At 38.8% G+C, this 25341-nt stretch overlaps 1 protein-coding gene across 2 annotated transcripts in view; it reads left to right on the top strand.

Moving 5' to 3' along the window:
• Positions 1-1529: 1529 nt before the first annotated feature.
• LOC139701279 (uncharacterized) overlaps positions 1530-25341 on the top strand; it is a 51140-nt gene continuing 27328 nt past the window's right edge. For both annotated transcript variants that reach the window (XM_071599759.1, XM_071599765.1), the window contains exon 1: positions 1530-2696. In XM_071599759.1, coding sequence (XP_071455860.1) covers positions 2571-2696 — 126 coding nt within the window. In that variant the 5' untranslated portion in view covers positions 1530-2570. The remainder of the gene's footprint in view (positions 2697-25341) is intronic.

Below are 25341 nucleotides of genomic sequence, written 5' to 3' on the forward strand. Positions count from 1 at the left end.
TTTTTCGGGTACCAGGTCTTCCTGGGAAACCATAACCGGCACAGGGAAAGGAACTGGCCCCCCTACCCTGATGTGTGAATTTTCACACGCCGTATAGGGCTTAGTACTGGGTGATCTCTACCATCACCTACTAAACCGACCTTCGGGTTGATTACTGTGTTTATGGTTTATGGTTATATACATACATATATATATATATATATATATATATATATATATATATATATATATATATATATATAATTTAGCACTAGTGGACACAGACAAAAACACAGAAACACGCAAAAAAGAGGCTCACTAAGTTTCGAATTTTCGGTGGTCGCAGCCACCTTCCTTAAGGAAGAGAGGGACAGAACTGCACGGAATACCAGGGCTGGAACGATTGCTGGAAGGGGAAGGTAGGGAGAGGTTTTACGGAGGGAAGAGTTTGGAGGGAAAGCGTTAGAAGGGGGAATTTTTAGAAGGGTGGGGAAAATGTGGAAGGTAATGGGGGTGGAGGGGGGGATGAAAATACGTTTAGATAAGGGTAATTAATGCCTAATATTAATACCCAGGCAATTTTAGAACACCTTTCGAAGAACCATTTTTTGTTGGGAACATGAGAAGTGATAATTTCATGGGCAAATACAATTTCATTTTATCAAAAAATGTCGTTAACCATCTTGAAGTAAGCATGAGTTAGCTCATCGTGTGGTCACTGGGAATAATCGCTTGGATCGGGAATATGTTCGAGGTTCATTATTTTGAGACACGATCAAATCTAATTTTCGTATCATAGCTCATTCAGGCTGCGTGGATATCCATAAGATAATTGAGCTCACTATCTCGCCCACCGTGAATCAAAGCAGCGAGAAACGATTCGATCGACCCTTTAGCTCTCCCCTTACCCTCCTTCTCATCCCCCCACTCAGTCACCGCCATCCATACTTCACTCCGGTCATTATAAAGATCCCCCCTTCCCCCGTGCACTCATGCCCCCTCGCACATCACCCTTCCGCTTTCCTGAAAGAACCAGATGCTCACATCCTTGCGTAATAAAGCGACCACCGCTACCTCCTGCCCGAGGCCTTGCCTCTCGGCCGGCAGCCCTCTTCCGACCTCTCGCAGTGCCATCCCAAGCCTCTTCCGGTGAGGAGGCCAAGCGCGCGTCCGTCGCTGCACGCTGGGTGCGCGCGCTCTCCTCTCCGTCCGTTTCGGCCAGTTGCCCTCTCCTCCTCCTCTCCGCCCCCTTTCCTTCCCCCGCCCCGTCACAATATCCACCTGCACTCACCACGATTTCAGCCGTTTCCCCTCGTAGTGAGGAACAGAGAGGAGAGGCAAGAGACGCGTGACTCACCCACGTGTTGAGTCCCTTCTGGGACTTGGGCCCCCTCCACCCACCCCCTTGGCGTTCCCCATTGCTTCATCCCCCCACTCGAGTTTCCCCGACTGCCTCCCCAACCCGCCCTCCCCCGCCTGAGGGGTTTTGTTTTGTCTTTTCCCATTCCCCCCGCACACTCAATCTTGAGAGGGATAACAGAAAGGCCGTCTGTCGCTTTTTCGCGTCGCGTCCGCTTCCATTCTGCTGCGTCGGCTTCGTGCCTAGTCCCACCCTTCCTCCCCCACATCCCCATTTTCTCATTTACCCAACGCAGTGCAAGCGTGGCTGAAGGATTTTGCGATACTTCCGATCCCACGATTGAATCGGTCCGCTCTTCCGAAGGTATAATCCGCGGGAATCGGTGCACCTCGCACGGGCGCTGCTGCGTCTAAGGGCCGTTCTGCGTGTAATTTTCCACAGTCAATTCGCCTGCTTGGGTACAGTCAACTCAAAAAAAAAAGAAAACCTGGTCTCGTTATCTGCATTTAAAGCGAATTTTTAGTACGCGTAGTTAGCAAAGGCCGTTTGTTTTACCCCGAATCCTACGTACAGTTCCGCGGTGGATCCCCTCGCCGCGTGACTTGGATTCCCAAGGCGCTAATTTTCTCCTGCTGTAATTTCGGGAATTACCCACCGCCAATGAGGAGAAGAGAGTCGTGACCGCCGAAGTCACTGTGTCAGAAAACTGTCAGGAAACAATTTCATTAAGAGTAAATGATCTCTTTGCAATTTTTTTGTTTCTCCGTTGAAGGGGAAATTTGGGTATATGTTTCTGCCAGTGCTACGTAAACGAGACGACTACTTAAAAATACTGTTGACAAAAGAATATTCTGGACGTCCATTTGGGAGACCCACCGGATGAGTCAGTGGATGTGATCCTGAGGCTGCCGGCTACGCGGGGATTATCTCGACTTGAGTGTGTGCACGAGATAAAAGAGACGGGAGGTTTATTTGTTCGATCACGAATAAGTTTACCGATCGACACTGCTGAGTTTCCCTGGTAAAAGAGACGGAAGGCTTATTTGTTCGATCACGATTAAGTTTACGGATCGACACTGTTGCGTTTCCCTGGCAACCCTGCCGTAAGATCTGGTCGTCGAGACGGACGCTCTCCGTTCTCCCACCGGTGAACTCCCGGGAAGCAACGGCGCACCCTCCGCCAACTCTCGCAGGAAGACCCCTTTGCCGTCCCAGATGATCCCGCGGAGAAATGGCCACACGGGAAACCGAGAGCGGGGGAAGCAGTGGTAGCAGCAGCGGGTTCTGCGGCAGCCTGGGAGCGGACAGCCTGGACGACTCATCGGCCGCCTCCGCCGAGTCCATCGGTTACCAACAGGTCAGTGGAGAACCTCGTTCCAAGCGCTATTCCCAGTTTCCCATTGAGAGTAATCAACTTATGTTGTCAAGATACACACATATAGTAATGTAATATGAAAGTGCTTTTAAAACTGCGCATAGTATTGTTCGGGTTGAGATGGAAATATAAACAGCATGATTTGAGAGGAATTGAAAGTATGTAAATCAGGTTTTCCAATAGCGCTTGTGGTTACCAGAGGAACCACGAAACACTCTTCTTAACTCTAGCTATAAATATCCTTTTAGCATATGCAATGGTTATCAAGAAAAGTATTTGGTATAGCACGTGATTTTTAAGAGTATTTTACCACTCAATGAATGAATTAAGTACTGTTAAGAGCGTTCAAGTATAAAGTTTAAATAATAAATTATGCAATATTAAGTAAATTTTATCGCTATATGCATGTCTTAGCAACATCTCAGGCGGCAATAGAACCGGAGGAGAGTATTTTCGTCCAAATAACGTGGTTATGCACGCATAAAAATATAAAATACCAATGAGAAAACTTTGTGCTGTATCAATCAGTTACATGCATACCTTCATTCACCTTTAAGTCACGCATCTTATATAATAATGCGACATTTTTAGGAGAACGAAAATCATCCCTAAAATATTATGAATATACGAGTACTCCCCTATGATCATTAAACCGTCGTTAAAAGCAAAGGTCTACTGCTCAAATCCGTCATTGGCATGAATACTTTTCCAGGCTGTTTTAAGCGGATAGTCACGGCATGAAGTTATCACAGTCGATGAAGCATGTAAAAATAAATAGCAAACAACACAATTTTTTGTTTTAATCTCCAGATACAATGCATTTCAATTCTTCTCGCATTACTCTCACGTATTTCTCACGTGCAATAAACGCGTCATTCTTTAAACAAACCACCAGAGAAAGAGGCAATTCACGTGGTATTTTATATTAAGGTTTCACCTTGGAATTTCAGTGAATCCGTTTATTCCATTCGGTAGGGAGAGAAGGGGATACTATATAACATGAAAGCAAAGATGAAATGACTTGGGAAATTCTTTCACAATCAGCTTCCAATAAAAAGTACGAATATATTATAATAATTTCCTTCCGGGTTAAATCGGTTCCATAAAGTTACGCCAGAAACCATTAATTATATTTCCTTCCGGGTTAAAACCTTTCTGAGCAATGAATCGTGGTATTGCATGACGAAGGTAAAATAAGATTTCAGCTAGCGATAGTGATGAGAAATTTTTTTGGCTCAAAGGAAGACAGAAAGACCAGTAATTTGCATATGTTTCCGTTACATCAAACTTGCATTCATCAATTTTTAAAAATATTAACAGTGATTACGTCCATCGCACGTGATAAAGGTCTCAGCTCCTTTCCTCTCACTACTGTTGGCATGGTAACTGTTTAAACATCCGTTAAACTAGAGGCATACATTTTACTCCAAGCGTATTAAAAATTAAGAAAACATTCCGTGCGCAAGGACGTAATTTGAGTGGGAAGATTAGCGGAAGTCGTACGACTCCAATCGATACAAAATGGTCTTACTCTCTCTCTCTCTCCACCCACCACTTTCCGTCGTTGTCACATTCTCTTTTTTGGAATTCGTAAATAATGACGTTTGTCTTCCGATTCCATCCACTGGAAATATCTCGACCACTCCCTCAGTCCAAGGGCAGAATGGAGTATGATTATTTTACGCTGTCGTCACTAATTGGGCATTGGCTAAGGGGGAATAAAATTATCGGTTTTACAGTAAAAATCTCAGTTAACACCAGAATTACTTTCATCAATTTTATTATTTATTCATGTACTTCCATTCTAGTTTTCTTTCACGGATAAAAATACTCGAAATATTGGTGACTCTTGCCTGATAATGATTGCCTTAATTTTCCATTAACTTTCAAAGTTGTGGAACCGCACCAAACTTATGCATCTTTGACCGAGATCTTTTAAATATAAAACTTGTGCGTTTCCAATGAAAGTCACAATTTCAAGTTAAAATTTATTCGGATACATAGCTATTAGCATGTTATTTTCATATTGTTTTGAGACCCGGTTTATTTCTCATCGACTCTGAAAATTAGTTTTTGCACGATAGCTGGTCAAACCCTGAGATTAATCATGGTCGTTGAATCATCTAAATTACCATTAAGAAAAGGCTATAAAATGGAATTCAAAGCCAGTAACCTAAAAGACGTTCGAAGTGAAGTTATAATATTGTTTAAATACCAGAACCTTTTATGCTTTTATTGCTAAATTTTGTATTATTATGAAAACGTAATAACGTATAAAATACGTTAGTATGTTCAATAATGAAACGAACTCATCAAGTGGCATTACTCGTCGATTTCTTTGTTTGTTTTGAGGGTATTATTTTATCAATTGGTACTGAACATGTCTTAATAATATTCGTCAATATAATTCCTAAAGTGACCTCCTAAAACAAATAGCTTTACTTCAAACGAAAATACGAGAGGTGGAGCATTCAATCGGGTGCTTTTTAAAACATTCCAGGATTTTGTTAAAATTCCCCTATCCAAATATGTGTTAGCTACGCCGAAATTGCGGAAATTAACGTAATAAATATACCTTTCAGAATGATAATTATTACTGTGCATTAAATGATTTATCAAAAGAATTACTAAGAAACGGTTACAAAAATAGTAAATGATAAGTTACTAGTGGTATAAGAGGGCTCTTAAAAATAAAACTAAAATGATAAAATGTGTACCATGTCCATTTAAAACATTTTTTTATAATTGGAAAGTCCTTTTGCTTGTCCTTCTCAAAAGCTATGATTTTATAACGAGAAACTGCTAAATTCCAATTTTTTTCTAAAATAATTATAATTTTCCCGGTTATCTTTTGTTCATCCTTAGTGATTTTTTGTCAATGAAATATGCTGATGCTTGGTCAACAATGGTACGAGCAAATGCGGCAGAAGACTTCAAAGGAGAGAAAGAGAAGAAACATTACACATTTCCAAACTAATAGAACAGAGATTATGGGATAATTTTGCTTATCAGATGATTATTAGCAGTGGGAGATCACGATCCAACGAAATTATTGTCCAGCAAAGCCTTGACATAACATTTTACAGAAAGATTGAACGTTCATCAAAATAGTTGAGTGCTTATTGACTGAAGAGTTCGTTTCAATTTACAAGTATAGCAGTTTTATCCCCTCTTAATCTGTGGAAACTCGAAGGTGAATCTCTAATTGAGTATGATAAGCATATTATCCTCTGTGGGTAGGAAATGATACTTTCAGAGTCGAATTTTATCATCCCTCATATTTCGGTAGTTACATATAATTACTATGTGTATGTATATATATATATATATATATATACTAATTAGTATATATACTATAATTAGTTACATATAATTACCACTCCAGTTGTTTACAGGAATTAGTTACGTACACGCAAAACTTTGACAGAACCATCACCAATCCCCAAAATGAAGTGCAATCAAAGATTTATTCCCTAAATCCACAGCCTTAAGGAACTTCTTAGAGGGGGTATGGGTACTTACAAGGTTGATTAAATAATAATTTCTACGTATACTTCATAAAAATTAATAACATCGTTCAAATTCTGCCCTTAAATAATTATATACTTGTAAAATACATTGGCTACGCTGAATTACGTAATCTTTCTTCTATGTTTGCGAAGAAGAAGTTCTGACGTTTTAATAAATTAATCTTTCCAACGATCATACATTCCTTAGCAACCATGTGGTGGTGTGCTCGTACCTCATATTATCATGAAAGGCTAAGGAGAGATATGGATGCGAGGAATTTCACTGCCGATCTTTCGGCAGATCTGCTTATAGGTTAAATTATTCATAAAATATTTTGGGGAAATATGATTTTTTTTATTTTTTAAAGAAAAATTGGTGAAGCAATCATGGCAAGGAAAATTCCTCTCATATTGCCCAATGCAATTGAAATTCCGGTTCACATTTGGCGATATAATTTTTATTTTAATTTTTGTCAGTTAATCGACCAATTTAGGTTCAGGATGATCCATGAGTATAAACAATGACGTACCTCCAAAGCACTTCAATGAAGCATTAACATCTTATTGCTGACACAATTTTCTTCTCTGACGCATGAATATTTCAGATGCGTGATGAAAGAAATTAATTAGAGAGTAATTTTCCCTGGATAACCTAAAATCTGGCGTTTTTGACTTAGACTACCCCAAAACGGAACGGTATGAAGCTTAAACGTGTGTTTGGCATTACCATTTCTTTCTATTGCATTTCCCCCTTTTCTGTTGCCCAAAATTATTTTCTTCACTATAACGAACATACCCAGCATTCTCCCAAATAGCATAGCTTTCAACATCTGAATTACTCTCAATGCCTCATTCACTAACTTTTTCTGCCTTCTTTGAATTTCCTACAGTAGTTTCCGCATCCATAGCAGACAGTTCTTCTGCTTTCTCTCTCTCCAGTTAATGCTATCTACCCATTTTCACACTAGCACCTCTGTACGCTCCAAATTCGCTCATTCTCTTTCCTCAATGAGCAATCAACTCCTTAAGACATACAACATTTTAAACTATGCTCCATATCAAACATTTTTTAAATTTATTACTCTAATTTTTACCAAGAGACCGAACCAACAAATCCTTCCTCAGTTACGGATATATATAAATCAATTATTTGAATAAAAATACTGTTTCATATTATTGGAGGGATTTTGTATGCTCAGTCTGTTTATCATCGAAATATCCTTTGTAGGCCTTTTTGTTATTTTTACTATTTTTCCATATTTGGCATTAAACAAAGGAGCTACTTTAACACGATTGGAATTACACAGCATTACACGAATACGCTGCTAACGATAACTTATACTTTTACATAAAATAGACGATAGAGAAGTCGCGTCTATGGATATACTTCTGTCTTACTCTATCACCGCTAATACTTATCGAAACCTAAATACATCCACGTCACTGTTTCTAGGGATGTATTGCTCTCATTCCCACATAAGCAGGTCATTGCCATTATTCAAAGGGTAGCACTTGTTTATGCCGAGTCGTGAGGCTAGACATTGGAGGGTTTCCATGATGATCGCCAGGTGAATGTATACGACGGATCCGTCAAACCAAATTTTCTATAGCCTTTATAGCATTATTGTATTTCGTTCAGGTTAAGGAATTACTGAATTATGTTCATCTTAGTACGTAAACTTAGTTTTCCATAACGTTAGGTATTTATTCCATGTTATACATTTCAAATCGCGGTAAGAGTATAGACCTGGCAACTTTTTTGAGGGATTTTAATGGCACGATGTACATTTATTTTTATTTTAAAGCCCCCGAGTAGAATGGAGATATTTTTTTCATTTTCTTCAATATAAATTTGGTAGCATTATAGATAGCACGTTTGTTATATATTCATATTTTAAAATATTTATTGGAAATTTCACCTAACATGGTGTGAAACATATTTAGCCCTCCGTGAAAATTTGTGCCACATTATGTGTATTTTAAGTAATTGTAAGTAATTTTTCGGGTACCGGGTCTTCCTGGGAAACCATAACCGGCACAGGGAAAGCAACTAGCCCCCCTACCCTGATGTGTGAATTTTCACACGCCGTGTAGGGCTTAGTACAGGGTGATCTCTACCATCACCTGCTAAACCGACCTTCGGGTTGATTACTGTAATTATGGTTTATATATATATATATATATATATATATATATATATATATATATATATATATATATATATATACTACCTTGATCAAAAATTTCCCGGAATTTATTCAGAAAATTAAAAATACAAGTTTATTCATCTAAATCTATATTGTCCCCTTCAAAGTAATCCCCATCGACTGCAACACACTTATGCCAGCGCTTGATCCAATCCTCGAAACATTTTTTATATTCGGTTTTCGGTATGTCCATCAGTGCTTCCTGCGATTTTTCCATTACTTCCTCTCGGCTGCTAAAACGCGTTCCCCGTAATGGTTTTTTAACTCGATTGAACAGAAAGAAGTCACAGGGAGCCAAATCAGGTGAATTCGGTGGCTCTTGGATGGTATTTGTTGTATTTTTCGTCAAAAAATTACGAATAATGATAGCACTGTGCGACGGTGCGTTATCATGGTGCAAAATCCACGAGTTTTCTGCCCACATTTCTGGTCTCTTTCGGCGAATTGCTTCACGCAAACGTCTCATAACGCCCAAATAATACTCTTTGTTTACTGTCTGGCCTTCTGGCAAAAATTCATGATGCACTACACCGTTGTAATCCATGAAAACCGTCAGCATTGCCTTCTTTTTTGACTGAAAACGACGTGGTTTTTTTGGTCTCGGCTCATTTGGTGAACGCCATTCACTTGCCTGATGTCTGGATTGCGTGTCGTACTCATAAACCCACGTCTCGTCTCCAGTAATGATCCTTTTGATGAATGTGGGATCGGATTCAGCCTCGCAAATCATGTCTTTTGCGACGTCAACACGGTCTCTTTTTTGCATGAAATTGAGGTCTTTTGGAACCAACTTTGCTGCTACACGACGGAAACCCAAATCATTAACCACAATGTCTTGGGCGGATCCATAGGCAATGTTCAAGTCCTCCGCTATTTCTCTGATGGTTAATTTGCGGTTATTGACCAACATTTCTTTTACTTTATCAATTTTTTCACCGACTTTCGATGTCGATGGTCTGCCACTGCGTTCATCATCTTCGATTGACTCACGACCACTTCTGAACCGCTCGTGCCACTGGTAAACGACCGTTTTTTTTAGAGAATCGTTGCCGAAACACTTTTCCAACATTTCCAACGTCCGTGCGCCACTAAATCCGTTTTTTACGCAAAATTTAATACAAGTTCGTTGTTGCAAATTTAAATCCATTTCTGCAATTGTAAAAAATCGCCAACACACACAGAGATAGATGTACTCTTGGCTACGTAACTTTTGCAAATGTCAAGTTATGACACTAAGATTTAAAGGGAATATCAACAACAGATGTACCAATTTAACAAAAAAAACAGAACTCAAATCGGAACGATGGGAGCGCCACACGGTGGTTATTCCGGGAACTTTTTGATCAAGGTAGTATATATATATATATATATATATATATATATATATTATATATATATTCAAACACGAAATTCCACCAATTTATGATAACAATACAGGGTTCGTCCGGAAAATAAGTGTACTGATTTTTTCCCGCCGCTCCAGGCGCGCCCAGCACCGCTCTGACGGGCTGCGATTGGAGGGGGGTATGTTGGCAAGCGACGCTGAAAAAGGCAGTCGGCTCTGAGCTGTGGTGTAGTGAGGAGCTCTGTTAACGCGAACCTCCACGCTCGACCCACGTCACGGAACGCGATGCCGAAGCAGCGTTATTCCATCAAATTTGCGGTAAAGCTTGGGAAATCGTCTACCGAAACTGTCGGTATGATTAACCAGGCTTACGGGGAGTCAGCCATGTCCAGAAACATGATCTTTCGGTGGCACAAGATGTTCGTGGAGGGCAGAGAAGAGGTCGACGACGAACCACGGCCTGGACGCCCATCAACGACACTCACCGACGAAAATGTGCGAAAAGTTCGCGATGTACTGAACTCTGATCGTCGTCTTAGTGTTCGGATGATAGCAGAGCAGTGTGATGTGCCAAAAACAATAGTGCACGAGATTATTAGGGAGCAATTACAGATGCGAAAAATTTGTGCAAAGTTGGTGCCGAAAGTGCTCAGTGATGATCAAAGACTCAATCGTTTGGAAATCGCGACACAACTTGCGGATCACTGCAAAAATGATCCACATTTTTTAGAGAACGTTGTTTCGGGTGACGAGACGTGGATCTTTGAGTACGACCCGGAGTCGAAGAGACAAAGTGCGGAGTGGCACACCCCATCATCACCCCGTCAAAAGAAAGCTCGCATGAGCAAATCTCGGATCAAGGCGATGCTCATTGTCTTTTTTGACAAAAGGGGAGTCGTCCACTACGAATTTGTACCTGAACGACAAACTGTAAATGCTGCATTTTACGTCCAAGTGCTCGACAGGCTTCGAAAACGAGTCGCCCGCGTCCGGCCAGCGATCAAAAACATCTGGCGGCTGCATCACGACAATGCGCCGTCTCACACCGCGCCTGTCGTGTCGGACTTCTTGGCCAAGCACGGCGTGGCAACGCTGCCGCACCCGCCCTACAGCCCGGACTTGGCACCACCGGACTTCTTTCTGTTCCCGAAGATAAAGAGGAGTTTGAAAGGAACGCGATACGGGACTTTGGACGCCGTCAAAGAGGCCGTGACGACGTGTCTTCGAGAGGTTCCCGATGATGCCTTCGCGGGAGCGTTCCAGGAATGGGAACGCCGCTGGAACAAGTGTATCGACTCACAAGGGTCCTATTTTGAGGAATATTAGCTTAAGATATGTAAAAGTGTAATAATTTTTTTTTCCTGAGCTCAGTACACTTATTTTCCGGACGAACCCTGTATATATGTATATATATATATATATATATATATATATATATATATATATATATATATATATATATATATATGTGGGGCGTGGTAGTCCAGGGGGTAGAGGCATTGGAATGCTGACCGAAGAGGCCCGGGTTCGATTCCCGGGCAAGGCACTCTGGGCACCTGCAGCTCCACCCCAGCTATGTGATTCTTCGGGTACCAGAATTCCCTAAAGAAACCATAACTGGCCCAGGGAAAGGAACCGGCCTCCCTATCCTGATGTGTGAATTTCACACGCCGTCGGGCTTCTTCGTCGGCATTACTTCTATATCTTCATCTGAAGATATAGAAGTAATGAATCATTACTTCTATACCTTCAGATGAAGACGGAGTGTTTCCGTCGAAATATCAAGAAATAAAGTGTGAGTGTTCTTCTTTTTTGTGTTTCTATATTGTGTGTTACTGTGTATTATATATATATATATATATATATATATATATATATATATATATATATATATATATATAAACGATAAACACAGTAAGTAACCCGAAGGTCGGTTTGGTAGGTGATGGTAGAGTTCACCCAGTACTAAGATCGACGGCGTATGAAATTCACACATCAGGGTAAGGGGGGCAGTGCCTTTCTCTGTGCCAGTTATAGTTTCCCAGGAATATCTGGTCCCCGAAAAATCACACAGCTTGGGTGGAGATAAGGATGCCGAGAGAGGCTTGCCCGGGAATCGCACCGGCGCCCTCCGGTAAGTAGTCCAATGCTTTAACTCTGGACTACCGTGACACACACACACATAGATATAAATATAAATAAATAATATATATATATATATATATATATATATGAAATAAAACTATAGCTAAAACATATGTTTTAGCGAAAATATGATGAATGCTAAAAAAGGGGTGATATAAATGTAGTACAAGTAGGTACCTGAAATAAATGTAAATTTTAGTTTCTAAATGTTTAGGCAGAAAAATTGTACACGACTAATGATACAGTCGATCTAAGGTCCGGAGAAAATATATTTTTTCGCCAGGAGCAATTAGCTACCTACGATGTACAGTAGACGAAGTTGCAATGAAATGGTACAACCTGCTTTTCCTTTTCATTAGGACGCATTGAAACACGTACTATCAAAACTTTTGCCACCTCGAAGATAAATAGACCGCAGCTGGCGAATGATTGATATGAACATAAATTCGGGAGTTAAGCATTATTTTTGGAGAAATTTACTGCCTATGTCTGCCACGTAACAAGGTTTAATTCCTCAGGGATGGTGACACTAGACCCCAATAGGTGTTTTGCCAGGATTTAATCAGTATTCCCGATGAAATAATTACCTCTCGAAGCATCTTGTGCAGCTATACCAATATGCCTGTAACTTATTTTACAGAACTAGGCTACAAGGCATGTAAATGGATACCTCTAGGACCTTTCCGTTCAATCTATACCTAAATAATTTACCTTACTGCCGCTAAAGGCCCCTTTTGGGAACTATCCAAGTTAACTACTATTTCTGTGATTACAGGCATGGTCCAGCTCCTTTTCAATTGAATTATTTCACTGAAAAACTTATTTTTGCTTTCGCAATATCTTCGACTTAACTCATAAGTAATATAGATGTCTAAATTTGGTGATAATAATATAATAACTATTTAAGGTCAAAACTTACCGTTTTATTCATTTTAGTGGAAGGCATTGGATGATCAGAATGATCATTTGGGGCGGCGCAAGTTTAAGCCAGCGTTGTCAGTATAGAGTTGGTGTCGACACCTTATATTTAATATCTGTTCAATAAGTTTTGTGGAACGTGATACAACAAATTCCTGACCTGTGTTCACACTAAACCTACTAATAAGCAGCAATATCTTCATTACAGCAGTTGCCACCCCTCCCATACCAAGCGCTCACTCCCTTACTCCCTCTCTATCCGCAGTCACCGTATTTGCAACTATCCCGAATCCCTTAACAAATACCTCAACAACCTTCACCACTCCCTCCTCCAACGAGGATACCCTGATTCTCTCCTCCATAAAAAATACTCAAACATTCCCCCAAGCCTGCCTCAACCACAGACTCCCAGCCTCTCTCAATCTGTACTACCTACTTCCCAGGCATTCAGTCCCTCAAATTCATCCTCAAAGACCTATTCCTCATCCTCAAAAATCACAACACTTCCTCCAACCTTCTTCCCAAATGCCCCTCTGTCACCTTCAAACGGCCCGCCAACCTAGCAGATATCCTCAAATCTACCAAGCCACTCTCAAAATCCCCTCACACCCCCAGAGCCATATCCACTCCATGTCATCGAGGAAGATGTAAAACCTGCCCTATTTTCACCACTCCGCCCCACTCCATCCCACCATTTAACTCTCTCCCGCCCTTCCCCCACTCCTCTTGCACTTCCAAGAATGTTGTTTATCAATGCAACAATTTCAGAGTGTAAAAATCATTCGCCTCGACTGGGATTTAAATGATTGCATTGACATGCACATTTGCGGATGACTCCGTTAAAAGTTACTGTTGCGGCATCTCCCGCAGTTTCCTTGAAAAATGTTGTTTATCTTCTAACCTGTAAATGCTACCCGGCCTTTTACATAGGCCAATGTTCCACACCACTGAACCTTAGGATTAACAGCCACCGCGCCTCCTGCAATCCCTCCGCCCCGTCCGCGGTCTCCCCATCCCTAAACATGCTTCCCATCATAATACCCCTTTCAATCAGTGTTACAATGTTTCCGTCCTAGCGTCCCTTCCCACATCCGACAACCCTATAGAATTAAAAACTCTTGAAATGGCATTCATTTGGCTCTGTATGGCCTATCAGCATCCGGGTCTCAATGTCGTTCACTGATGGAAATGGCCTAAAATTGTCACTTTGTGGAAGCGATGCATATCGGATAGTTTAATACTTTGTTTTTCCGCATGAGTGTTGGTGTGTGTGGCTTTGTTTCGACTTGCAGGGTCTTGATCACGATTTTGTAAGTTGAAACCTGGGTCTCAGATGTTACAATAGTTGCGGTGAGCAGATTGTTTTCTTTTCCGATCTTGTGTCAATTCCACCTCCTCCCTCTCTCTCCTTCCCTATCTCCGCTCCCCTCTAGCCTCTCCTCTCCCTTTCCTCTCCCCAAACATTCCTCTCACCCCTCCTCCGCCTCCCGTTCTCACCTTCCCCTGGCCTCCTTCCCTTTCTCTCGCACCCTTCCCCTCTCCTATTCCAGCAGTCATTACTTCTCTATCTTCCGATGACGACGGAGCAGAATTCCGTCGAAATGATCAAGAAATAACGTGTGAGTGATCTTTTTATGGTTTCTATATTGTTTGTTGCTGTCCAATTTATTATTCGGCACTTCCGTGTTACGTCGACGAAATCATCTATATATATATATATATATATATATATATATATATATATATATATATATATATATATATATATATATATATAATATATCCAAAGTTATGTAAGGGGAACAAGAGAAAACAATTGAGAATCAATTGATTTTTATGTTAAATTTTGAAAACGCTAATCAGCAGAGGAAACTTCGCCTGCAACTGTTATTATTGTTGTTCACCTATTAAAGATTTATTTAATTCTGAGGTTTCCCTTACTGGCTATGTATTCTTTCATTACTTAAGTATTGATAATGAGCGCGGCATTAATCAGAGTGAAGAATATCGTGAATTTTTCTTTTCTAAAACTGCCCGAACGATAAATGTCCAAAATGGTGGGAGAAGGAAGGGAAATTTCACAGAATGGTATTGAAATACGTATTAGTTAACCTAATACATTCTTGCTCTCATCCCTTACTCTTAGGCAAGTAGCCCCACTACTCGTGGAATATTATGCATGTCGTCCTTTGATATTAGTTCATTTCGATCATATGACCCATTCTTTCTGCATATCCTTAATATTGATTAACAAGCGAAGTTGTTCCTGCGTGTATCATCATCGACTGCACCCAGAAAAGGACATTTTATTTCTTTTTAACAGACAATTTATGGATGATATTGCGGGTGCTTTTTCCTCATTGAACATCAAAAGAGTCACGCCCCCGATTGAGAGGGATCACGCCCTCACACACCAATCGAAGACAAAAGAATAGCTCAAAGAACCAAGCCGATTGAATTTCATGATTTAGCCCCACCTCATCGTATAAATGATCTATTTCGAATTTGAAATGACTTCATTGCATTGCATTTAGGTCTATGATTCCCCGAGTTATTTATATCTTTGATCTTGATGATGATCCTTATTACTGGAATTAGTGTACCGCCATTCAAACCGTAATTCATCTTTTTCAAGGTCATTATACCTAATTGAGCTATAATCACTAGATTTAGCGCTAGGCTAAAAACTCTTAATTAGAGAAGGCGATTCATTCCCGAGCGTCAATTAATTATTCACACCTTAACTTATGCCCGCTGATAGAACCACGAATATAAATGAGATGCAAAGCATTTTGATAGGTGTTGAATTCCTGGAGACTGTGATGGAAAGGATATCGTTAGTCAAGCGAATTAGGGGGAGGAAAAGGATAGGCATATATCGGGGTAAATGAAGGGAGGTAGAATGTATGAGAAATTGAAGACATGTTTATAATAGTGTAGGGTGTCAAGTTCTGCCTTGCTAGGTGAAGTTGAGTAATGTGGTGGTGTTCAGTCTATGTCCACATAAAGCCTACGTTAAACGGTAGACTGCGAATAACAGTAACAATTAGGTACCAGTACTTAAAGAAATAGGATCTCCTTTTCCAGAGAGATATTTAGAGAGAAAATTATTAAAAAATCCCCTTCCTCAATATATTTCTTTATTCCTTACTCCAGCATGATCCCTCTCCAATTTTACCTGCAACCCTTGTCATTTGTTTATTTGGAACGCTATTGTGAAATATACGTGTATATAGTATGTATTCTGACTTCACAAAAGTGTAGAGCGAATCTATTTAAGAATTTCATAACGCAGAGAACCTTTTGATATTTACATTCGTATTGAGAAGGGCGCTGATGAAAGCAAAGCACACGCCATAATTTTTTTGAGAAACCTATTTTGAACAAATAAGTGTAAGTCCAAAAGTTTCAGATAATTATTTTTCAGAATAGAAAATACAAGCTATGTGACTTTGTTTTTATTTTCTTATTTTTAAATGGGAAAGTGGCTATGAAAGTTATCAGTAAAGACTGGATCTTTCTGCCAATTCTTCAGAGCTGTAGTGATATGAAATATTTTCGCACTAATATGACTTTATTTCGAGAGAATAATTATATAATTATCACATTTCATATCAAATATAAGCCCCCATCCTGACTAGCAATGTAAACCGAGGAACGCAAGATAATATATGGTCAAGCTGTGGCATCACGGTTTAGAGTGGATGGTTTATTCGTCTAAGCGAAGTCAGTTACCTTAGAATTTTCCAGTCTTTTTACTGCTTTCATCCATTGATACCAATTTATTATTTGAACAAATGCTTTCTAATTGATTAAGCGAAACAATTGACGCAAAATAAGGCGAAAAAAGGGGAAAGAGACAGAAAATGAGGCTGAAGATTCTAATATCGCATTATTATTACCTCTGTGACGCTGGTGAAATGACTGTATCATCAAAAATCATCTTCGTTAAAAGAGCAACAACATTTGCCCCTCAGCGGCGTCAATTTGCTTTCATGATCTCGCGACCGCATTGAAAAACGAGTGCGTCAGGACTACAAAAAAGAGGAGCGGAAGGCAGCGAGACGTAACCAGGTATCAACAATGGGAATCGACTGACGAAATAATAATCCGCTCAGCTCAGCGGAATCCATGGCGTAACGAAAGAGTTCCCCTAACCAAGGACTTCACGGTTATCGCCAGCAGTGTCGTTGCACGTGAGTGGAAATCATTGGTGCCAGTATGACGGGAGAACGCTAAAGCTGCTTCATTGAGATGTACAACCTGACAAAGTGAGTTACATCGGGAAACTTAGATCGATAATTTGATAGATGTGAAGTAATCTATGGATGGAGTAAGGTTGTCGGCTGCTCGTAACCGTATTATTCGGATCGAATCCGCACATTGATAAACCGATTTTTAAATTCCTTGCGTTCACACTTCTACGATCCAGATACACCAATTGTTGCTGGTATGCCTGATTATCCCTCTGATAACATTAAACTTAAGATGCAGTCACGGAATTACGAATTAAATTTTTCAAAGGAAAGTAATGGAAGAAACCGTGTATTTGATGTTTCGTTGAGGCGTCATCCGAGGAGTTTCTTTAGACGTACTTTTGGCATTGCCGCTTATAATTTATGTTATGTGGTATGTAAGGGCAACAAGAGGGTCCTTTTTCTTTAAATTTAAGTCCGATATAATCGAATCCCGGGGATTTCTATTGAATTTCCTCCTCTCAACAGCTCTGCTGGAATGCGCTCCACAATGAAACATGACACTGAGTTGATTTGAGTAATCGCATGAGTAACAGTGAAGTTTTGCACCATCTTCGCATTCTTAAAAATCGTTACTTTAACGTTAAAAAAGTTTCATTTGCCTGTGTACCCATAATATGTAAACTATTCTTATACAATACTGATCGTCATACGGTTTATAGTGAAGTATTTTGCTGTGACAGGACCACAAAGATATTCTTTAATACGAATTTCACGAAAATGTGCATTTCGTTGTTTAAAGAATGACTTATTACCATATAATAAATAATAATAATCACTACTATAAATCATCATAATCTACGTAACATATGACTTCTCTTGTATTCGTTCGACTCTGAAAATTAATGGTCGATTTTGTTATTCTCAAATTAATTGTACTAGTATCACAAAAAATCTGATTCTTTCCCCCGGAAAGTCCACCCATCACGCCTCCCGGTATATCCCGGTGGATCTAAAATCCCTCTCCTAGGGCTTAAACCGAATGCGTCGTTGTTTTGTTTTCACTTAAGTAAAAGCATAATCGTTTAAAATGTTCTGATGTATTGCAGAACCTAAAAATTCTAACAGGCTTAAATATAAGCCATAATGTCGTGTTCAAGTGGTGGATTTTGTTTGAGGTGCTTCAACGGTAAATTTTATATCACATTATTTAACCTACGTAAGAAATTCAATTACTACTGTAAAATTCATACAAGAGACGAGATTCTTATCAAGAATTTTTCGTGATTGAGAATAAAATAATACGGTCTAAAATTAGAATTAGTGGTTGCTACGCCAGTGCATGTCAAACCCGACTACCTCGACTCATAAATTTCGATACATCCACTAAATATTTAGGTTTTATTGGAGAGTATAGAGTGGATTTCTCTTGAAGAATATCATGTTATTTAGTGTAATTCAATTTTTTCCTGTTCACATTTACACACCACTCCGCACTTCAAGATGAAGTAACGTCTTAACAATGTTTTTGTATGTTGTTTCATTACCTTTGCTGTTAGATAGTGTGAACGAGTATGGAATGCAATGGTATTCTATTTTATGTGTTGCAATTGGTTAGTTGTAGAAATTATTTGAATAATGGTCTTTAGAACAAAAAATTAATATACTTGATTTTTAATATATTCTGTACAGAAGTGATAGGTAAGTTGTACTCAAATAATTTAATGAAATTACATCCTTACTGGCAAAGGAGCTAAGAGTGATGTAAGCTACCTTAGTTAAACAATTTGCTTTCTTCAATTATTTTTAGCTAATATCATAAGTCGCCAGTGGTAATCATTTTGAAGAATGTGAAATGGTAGTATTTGGAATTCGTTCCGTTTTGAGTTATTCCCGAGATAATTAGCATATCAATTCGTCTGTTTGACACAAATTGACCTACTTTTTCAGCAAATTTCGGAGGCAGGTTCTATTTTTTCTAAGGTGGATGACCCAAGATACTAATCTTGTAGTACGTGCTTCGATCTAGCTTGGGTTACCAAGATAGTCGTTGCGACCCAGATGCGCTCCTCTTCCCACGGTTTTTTGTATCCTAAGAAAATCTTTATTTTGGTGAAATGGCCCAAAATTTCAGTCTGGCTTTCATTGCCTAGAAAGAAATTATTTTTTTAGCAAACCACTGAGAGAATCCAAGTTTCCGGAGCCCATTGCGTATACTCATCGAAACTTGAGAAATTGGTATATACTTCGAAATATATCATTTTCAAGCTGCTGATATTCATAATTATCAATTTGGAATGGACAAGTGACTTTTTAGCTACTCAATCAGGGATTATTATTAATTAACTTAATTATAATTGCCCGAAATCGTCGAGGCCAACCAAAAGTCATTTTTTGTAGATATGAGATGGCAAGAAGCATTCCTTTCAAACTAGCTACTTTTTATTTTAAATCGTCAATTTGTGAAAATAGCTAGAAGAGAAAACTTTTGTTTTGCAAATTGTGCGTAGTTTTGAAAATATTTTAGCGCTTAAACGAGTTCTAGTACAAGATAATTGAGCTCTATCCTTGAAACACATTCCAATTAATAACTTACGAGTTTTCCCATATTTGACCCATATCAGTATTGAGAAATAATTAAATTCAAAATTAAGCTCTATTTATCCAAATAGATTTCAGGATGTTTGTCATAAACATGAGCTTAATGCTAATTTGTTTGATTACTGCATGTTTTACTTGAGTTATTCCCAAATTACTCTGATGGTGCATCGAACGATTTTGTTATCATGAGTTATAGCATTTCAATTCATACGAAAAAGCTACCTAACTTAAAGGAAGAGTAAAAGTGAGTTTTATATTATCTGAGTGGTTATCACGCGATGTCTCGGCAATTGTAAAACGTAAGAAATGTTTCTCGGTTAGGAAATAGAAATTTCATCGACAAAGTTAACGAAAAGAGGGTAGAAATTTTTATGACCTTACAACTTTCGATTAATTTATCATAAAAAGGGTGTCTTACAAGCCAGTGAACAGAAAATTCTCATTCATGGAAGTCTAACATGGAAAATGGCACAACATTTGATGACTGCAACAAATACTCTATTAAATTGTCATTATTTTTAATATTTACACAATATCTGCCCTTGATAAATATTTTTTCTTAGATGTATATGTCAATTATCTAAAATGTCGATAATACTCGTACATACCAACGTATGCCTTATTTCAGACGTAGATAATGTTATGTTTATTCTGGTACATTAAGCATACCGTATTCCTCTCCTTCCTAACATTCATTGTTACTGGTCCCAAAATCTTAACTGAAAGAACATGTTTGTGAAAATCACTTACACGGTGGGGTATCGTTAACTTTTAATTGTTACTAAAAACAATCGAGGTAGAAAATTCATTTTTATTTGTTATTCTTAAGATTTATCTACATAGTTATCATCCAGAGTTATGAATTTCTCTTATGTTTCTTGACCTTTCGGAGGCCATCATTGTAGAATTCAGCAGATTGCGTCGAAAACCATTGTTCCACTTCTTGAATGACGTCATTATTGTTGTCTAAGCTCCGACTCCGCATGGTTTTTGATATCTGGGAGCAAGAAAAAATCGCTTGGGGCGAGATCGGGAGAAAAGAGCAGATGCGTCAAAATTTCAAAGCCATATCGCTTTGATTGCCGGTCGCGCCATGGTCGCGATTGCAGGTCTCGCCCTGTTTGCTTCGGAAAAGGAGTCAGTAGTCGTAGAACCCATCGTGCTGACACCTTCGACATGGGCAGTTCTACGTGAATAATTTTCCACTCACTGCCTAACGATGATCAGCCTCATTCATGACCATTTGGATTGTTGCTCCTCGGTCTAATAGATAAATTCTTCCACTTTCTTCACTGTGGCAGCATCGTCTATGCGTGATGGTCTTCCACTTCTAAGATCGTCTATGAGGGACATGTGGCCAGTTTAGAAATTCCCTCTCCACCTCACAACTGTATCATGTGACGGGCTATCATTGCCATAAGTGGCCATCATTCCATCGTGGGTTTGCTGGGCACTGTGACCTTTCGAATGAATGAACTCAATCACACTACGAGCCACTATCTTCTCCACACAGCGAGTTACTTCGATTTACGGCTTCCTGAAAGAAAATAAATTATCCTTAATGGCTGTAATTGATAACGTAATACACATTAGAATCAATTAATATGAAGAATAAATTTGATCGAATATCTCGGTTATTTCTTAGTAATAGTTACTATGAAAATTAATTATCTGCAGAGTTATCACTCATGAACCTTCCCTATACATCCTATAGCATGTACGTAGTTTATCGGCGTCCCCTTGGATAAAGAGTGGGTAATCTTGGGGATAATTGCAACTAAAAGTAACACTAATCACGTTCTTTCTTGAAACGCTATGAGACTGTCGTAATATATCCCTTACCTTTTTTTGAATAATATAAGACCGCAATTAAAATACCTATCACTCTCAAGGCCGTCATGCTTCTTCAACAAAGTTTGGGAAATATTAAACTCCTTTAGAAAGTCTTTGATATAAATCAGGAACAAACCAAAACATCAAACTGAGGGCATGAAATAATTAATCGAGAAACAAAATAGAAAGATATCACCATATGTTTTACAAAATTTTCATTGAAATCCATCTCTTTCGCTTCATTCTCACGTTCTCCCCTATAACATGCGTCGGAGTTCTACTTAAATAATCTTTATATTATTTATTCTCGAGCAAAAAATTCGCAAATGAAGCAGCGAGAAATGAGGCCTTATAATAATGAATTCCATCTGCAAAAGCATTCGCAACATAGTATATAATACAACAAGGCATTATATACCATGGCACCATTTATTTACTTTTGTTAAATCTGAAAAAGAATGGCATTTGTGAATTCTTGCTATGCACACTACACGCTGTTTTAATAGAGCAGCAGTCAATTATGAAGGAAAGATACGGTCTGGAAATGGTGGTGTACAGGGTGAAAGAATTTTCGATTTTTTCATTGCTTGCAGCTTTTGGGATAATTTTAAATTAATTATGTTGCACTCTAAATCACTCCTGAATTTGAATTAGATTTGTCGGGAATTTTGTTCGGTTAAGTTCCTTTATTTCTGTGGCAATGGGATCGCAATTTATTCAATTCTAAGAAAAAAATGTCTAGCTTCAATTACGAAGGATCATGTTTCACAGGACACTAGAAACTTGAGTCACACTTTTCAAATATTCGATTTACATGTCAGGTGAACATATTCTGCACCACGCCGTAAGACACACTCGTAAAAAAATTATTCATTAATACGAAAAAACCGCTGGATGATTCTGAACAAGAGAAACAGTAATTATTGTTCCGGAACACTCACAACTACCTTCGTATCATTCTAGGATGTAAAAACTTTTGTTCTTCTTTGGTGATTAAATCTTCCCAACTTGAAAGAATCATGGAGTAGCGGCCATAGTAGTTCCCAATTAGATTTCTAACACAAAGCCCATGCTGGCTCCCTTCAGCTGTCACGAAGACGCTAGCGATAGTATTTCTGGAGCACCGCCGTTAAGGATCAGGTTAGTTAATTATCGGGTGAAAAAGGTAAAGGGGTTCGGATTTGGTGAAATGCGGACAGTGAGGCTAATTGCTGAAGTAAATGGGTCGGATTAACCTGATAATCTCTTTGATACATCCGGAAAGTACCACCTCAGGCGAATGAGCAGGATTAAGTACATTCAATATCCGATTTTTTCTCAGTTGATCCACGACGTTAACACCACCTCATTTTTAAATATAAAGTCCATGAAGAAATGTGCTTAGCTATTTATTAATGTCTAATGAGGATGAATGCCGTCAGCGTTTTGCAGCAAGAATAGCTAAAAATTATTCAAACCCCTTACCTGATAGTGTTTCTTTGAATGGTATTTTTGTATTCCCGTGTAATTATTGTTATTTAATAACTGTATATTATTTATTCGACTTAAAGTCACAAATGTAAAATCTTTTTGTCATTATTACAAATAGCTATTCTAGAAATCAGCAGTATCCCATCTAATAAAATGTCACGAATACACCGACGTCAACTACCGGAATTGTCGGACTCGAATTTCCTTCCCACTCATACGAGTGGCGATGAGGACACCGGAAAAAATTTTGTTCACTCGCGAACTAATTTAATTACAAAAAGGTTGAAGTTTTTATCAAAAATTCTAATCCAGCAATTTAGGAAATTCAGCTCCACGAAAATGGAATCGCATCTGCTTTAAAATCCTGTCATGATTATCTTTTAAATTAAACAAAATCTTATCAGCCCTCTACCATAGATCCTACAACAGATACAGAAAAATAGTAAACTAACCCAGTTGGTATTTGGTTAAAAGTACAAGAAAGAAACTTTTAGTTCAAGGAGTATCTAGTAAGCATAATTCCAATTATAATTTTTTAATGTGAACTTTAGACCTAGCTTAATATGCAATTATTTTCTTTACATTTATTAGTTGGATTTTCCAAGTACAGAGATTTTAAAATTCACACAAGTTTGGAACACGAAAACATTGTTAATTAGATTTTATTTTATAATAAGAATGATTTTTATCACCTTGTATTTTAAATAAAACTTCCTTTATTTGTATTCCTTATTTCCTCATTTTATTTATTTTTGCGGTTTTCATCTAAATATTCTCCCCCAAATTTTCTAGAACATGACTGAAAACAAAAAACTATGCGACCGATTCATATAAGATAAGTTGCTCAATTTTTCATATTAGTGATTCTCATGAAAGGCGCGGGTTTAATGAGTCGCTTTGCATCACATACTTAGATACCGGTCGGATACAACAATCGGAGACAAACCTGTCAGTTTTAGTCTAATTGTAATGAAAATATTTTGTGGTAGGCCAACCTTATGTTGGGAATCTTGGGAAGAAATGAACGTGAATGAAACAATGCAGGAATGTGAGAGAGGAGAAAGTGGTATGCAAAGAGAGGCTATTAAAGCGAAAATGAGCAGAAGACATTAATTCCCCTAAAATACCATAAAGCCAAGCTTTTTGAATTTACCTCCTCCGAAAGGGAACATTGTGAAGGGTATGTATGTAGTCCATCTTCGAAATGTGGCATTACTCAAAGTAGACTGTCATCCTAACAGCATCTCTACTGTGGAATATAACACCTCTGGTTACATTGAATTGAATACGGGCCCTTGATTTGATAAGTCAGTGCGTAACATACAAAAATTCAACAAAGAATGATAAATCCAGTCTCTTATCGCCCTCACCATCTGAAGCCTATTCCTCCTCAAAAAGAATAATTTTCTAATACGCTCCCATTTTTTATTCAACAGCTCTTGCATATGCTAATTAACATTACAAAAATATTAGTATCATTCTCGCCATAGAACGGTGAAGCCAATGGGGAAAAGAAAAACGTGATCACTTGCTCCCGGGAGGGAAAACGCCCCAGGGAGAACATAATTCCGAGCTACTTACTTGCCAAACTCGTTTTCGGCGGTGTGAGTTTCTTCCGAACGTTTGGTATTCAAAAGATAAACACGCCGACAATTGCACCGTTAAATTCGGCCCGTTTCCTCACCTTTTCTCGGTCCACCAACACTAACTTTCGGATTTGGGCAGTTATTGTTGGAAGACCATCAGTTGCAGAGGTCATTTACGCCTTTTAAGGGATGTGAGTAATTGGGGCAAAGGATTAAGGGAGCTGGAGACCATTGGAGCCCTGCGCTGTTGGAGTTTGGCACGATTTCGACGAAGATTCGTCCACTGTTCTCGAAGTGTCCTTCACAGATTACCGAGAGCCCACACATTCCACGCACATAGATACGCCGGCTCATAGCCGGCTCCCGTCCGGCAATGAACTCTCTATACGATGACAACTTATCTACGAAACAGTTGACGAACAAGTCTGAATCTTTCCCTGGATATTTTTGTTTTTCCAGGCCGTGAGAAGTGTCGAATGTGGTAAATGTGTTTTCTTAAGTACATTCCTGTGGGTATCTAAATAGATTCACGTCTCCCTCGATAACAGAATTATAGCATTTTTCGTGCTTCCTCTTTCATGATTAAGGAAAACTACTCGGGAAGGTTTTTCCGAGAAAATTGGGAGCCGTAACGGTTATAATGACTCGGCTAGTCAACAATCGGACCGTAACTGAAATGATCCCTGCGAACTCTATTACTACTGACCTAACCTAATTCCGCCAAAAATACAATAAACTTAATCTCACTGATTAAATTAGTAAAATGTTACCATTTGCGCATAGATGGTACGTTTACGACTAATTACTTGACAATTCA

The sequence above is a fragment of the Hetaerina americana genome, unplaced genomic scaffold, assembly GCF_022747635.1.
Source record: "Hetaerina americana unplaced genomic scaffold, ioHetAmer1.1.p SCAF_1, whole genome shotgun sequence".
Lineage (NCBI taxonomy): Eukaryota > Metazoa > Arthropoda > Insecta > Odonata > Calopterygidae > Hetaerina > Hetaerina americana.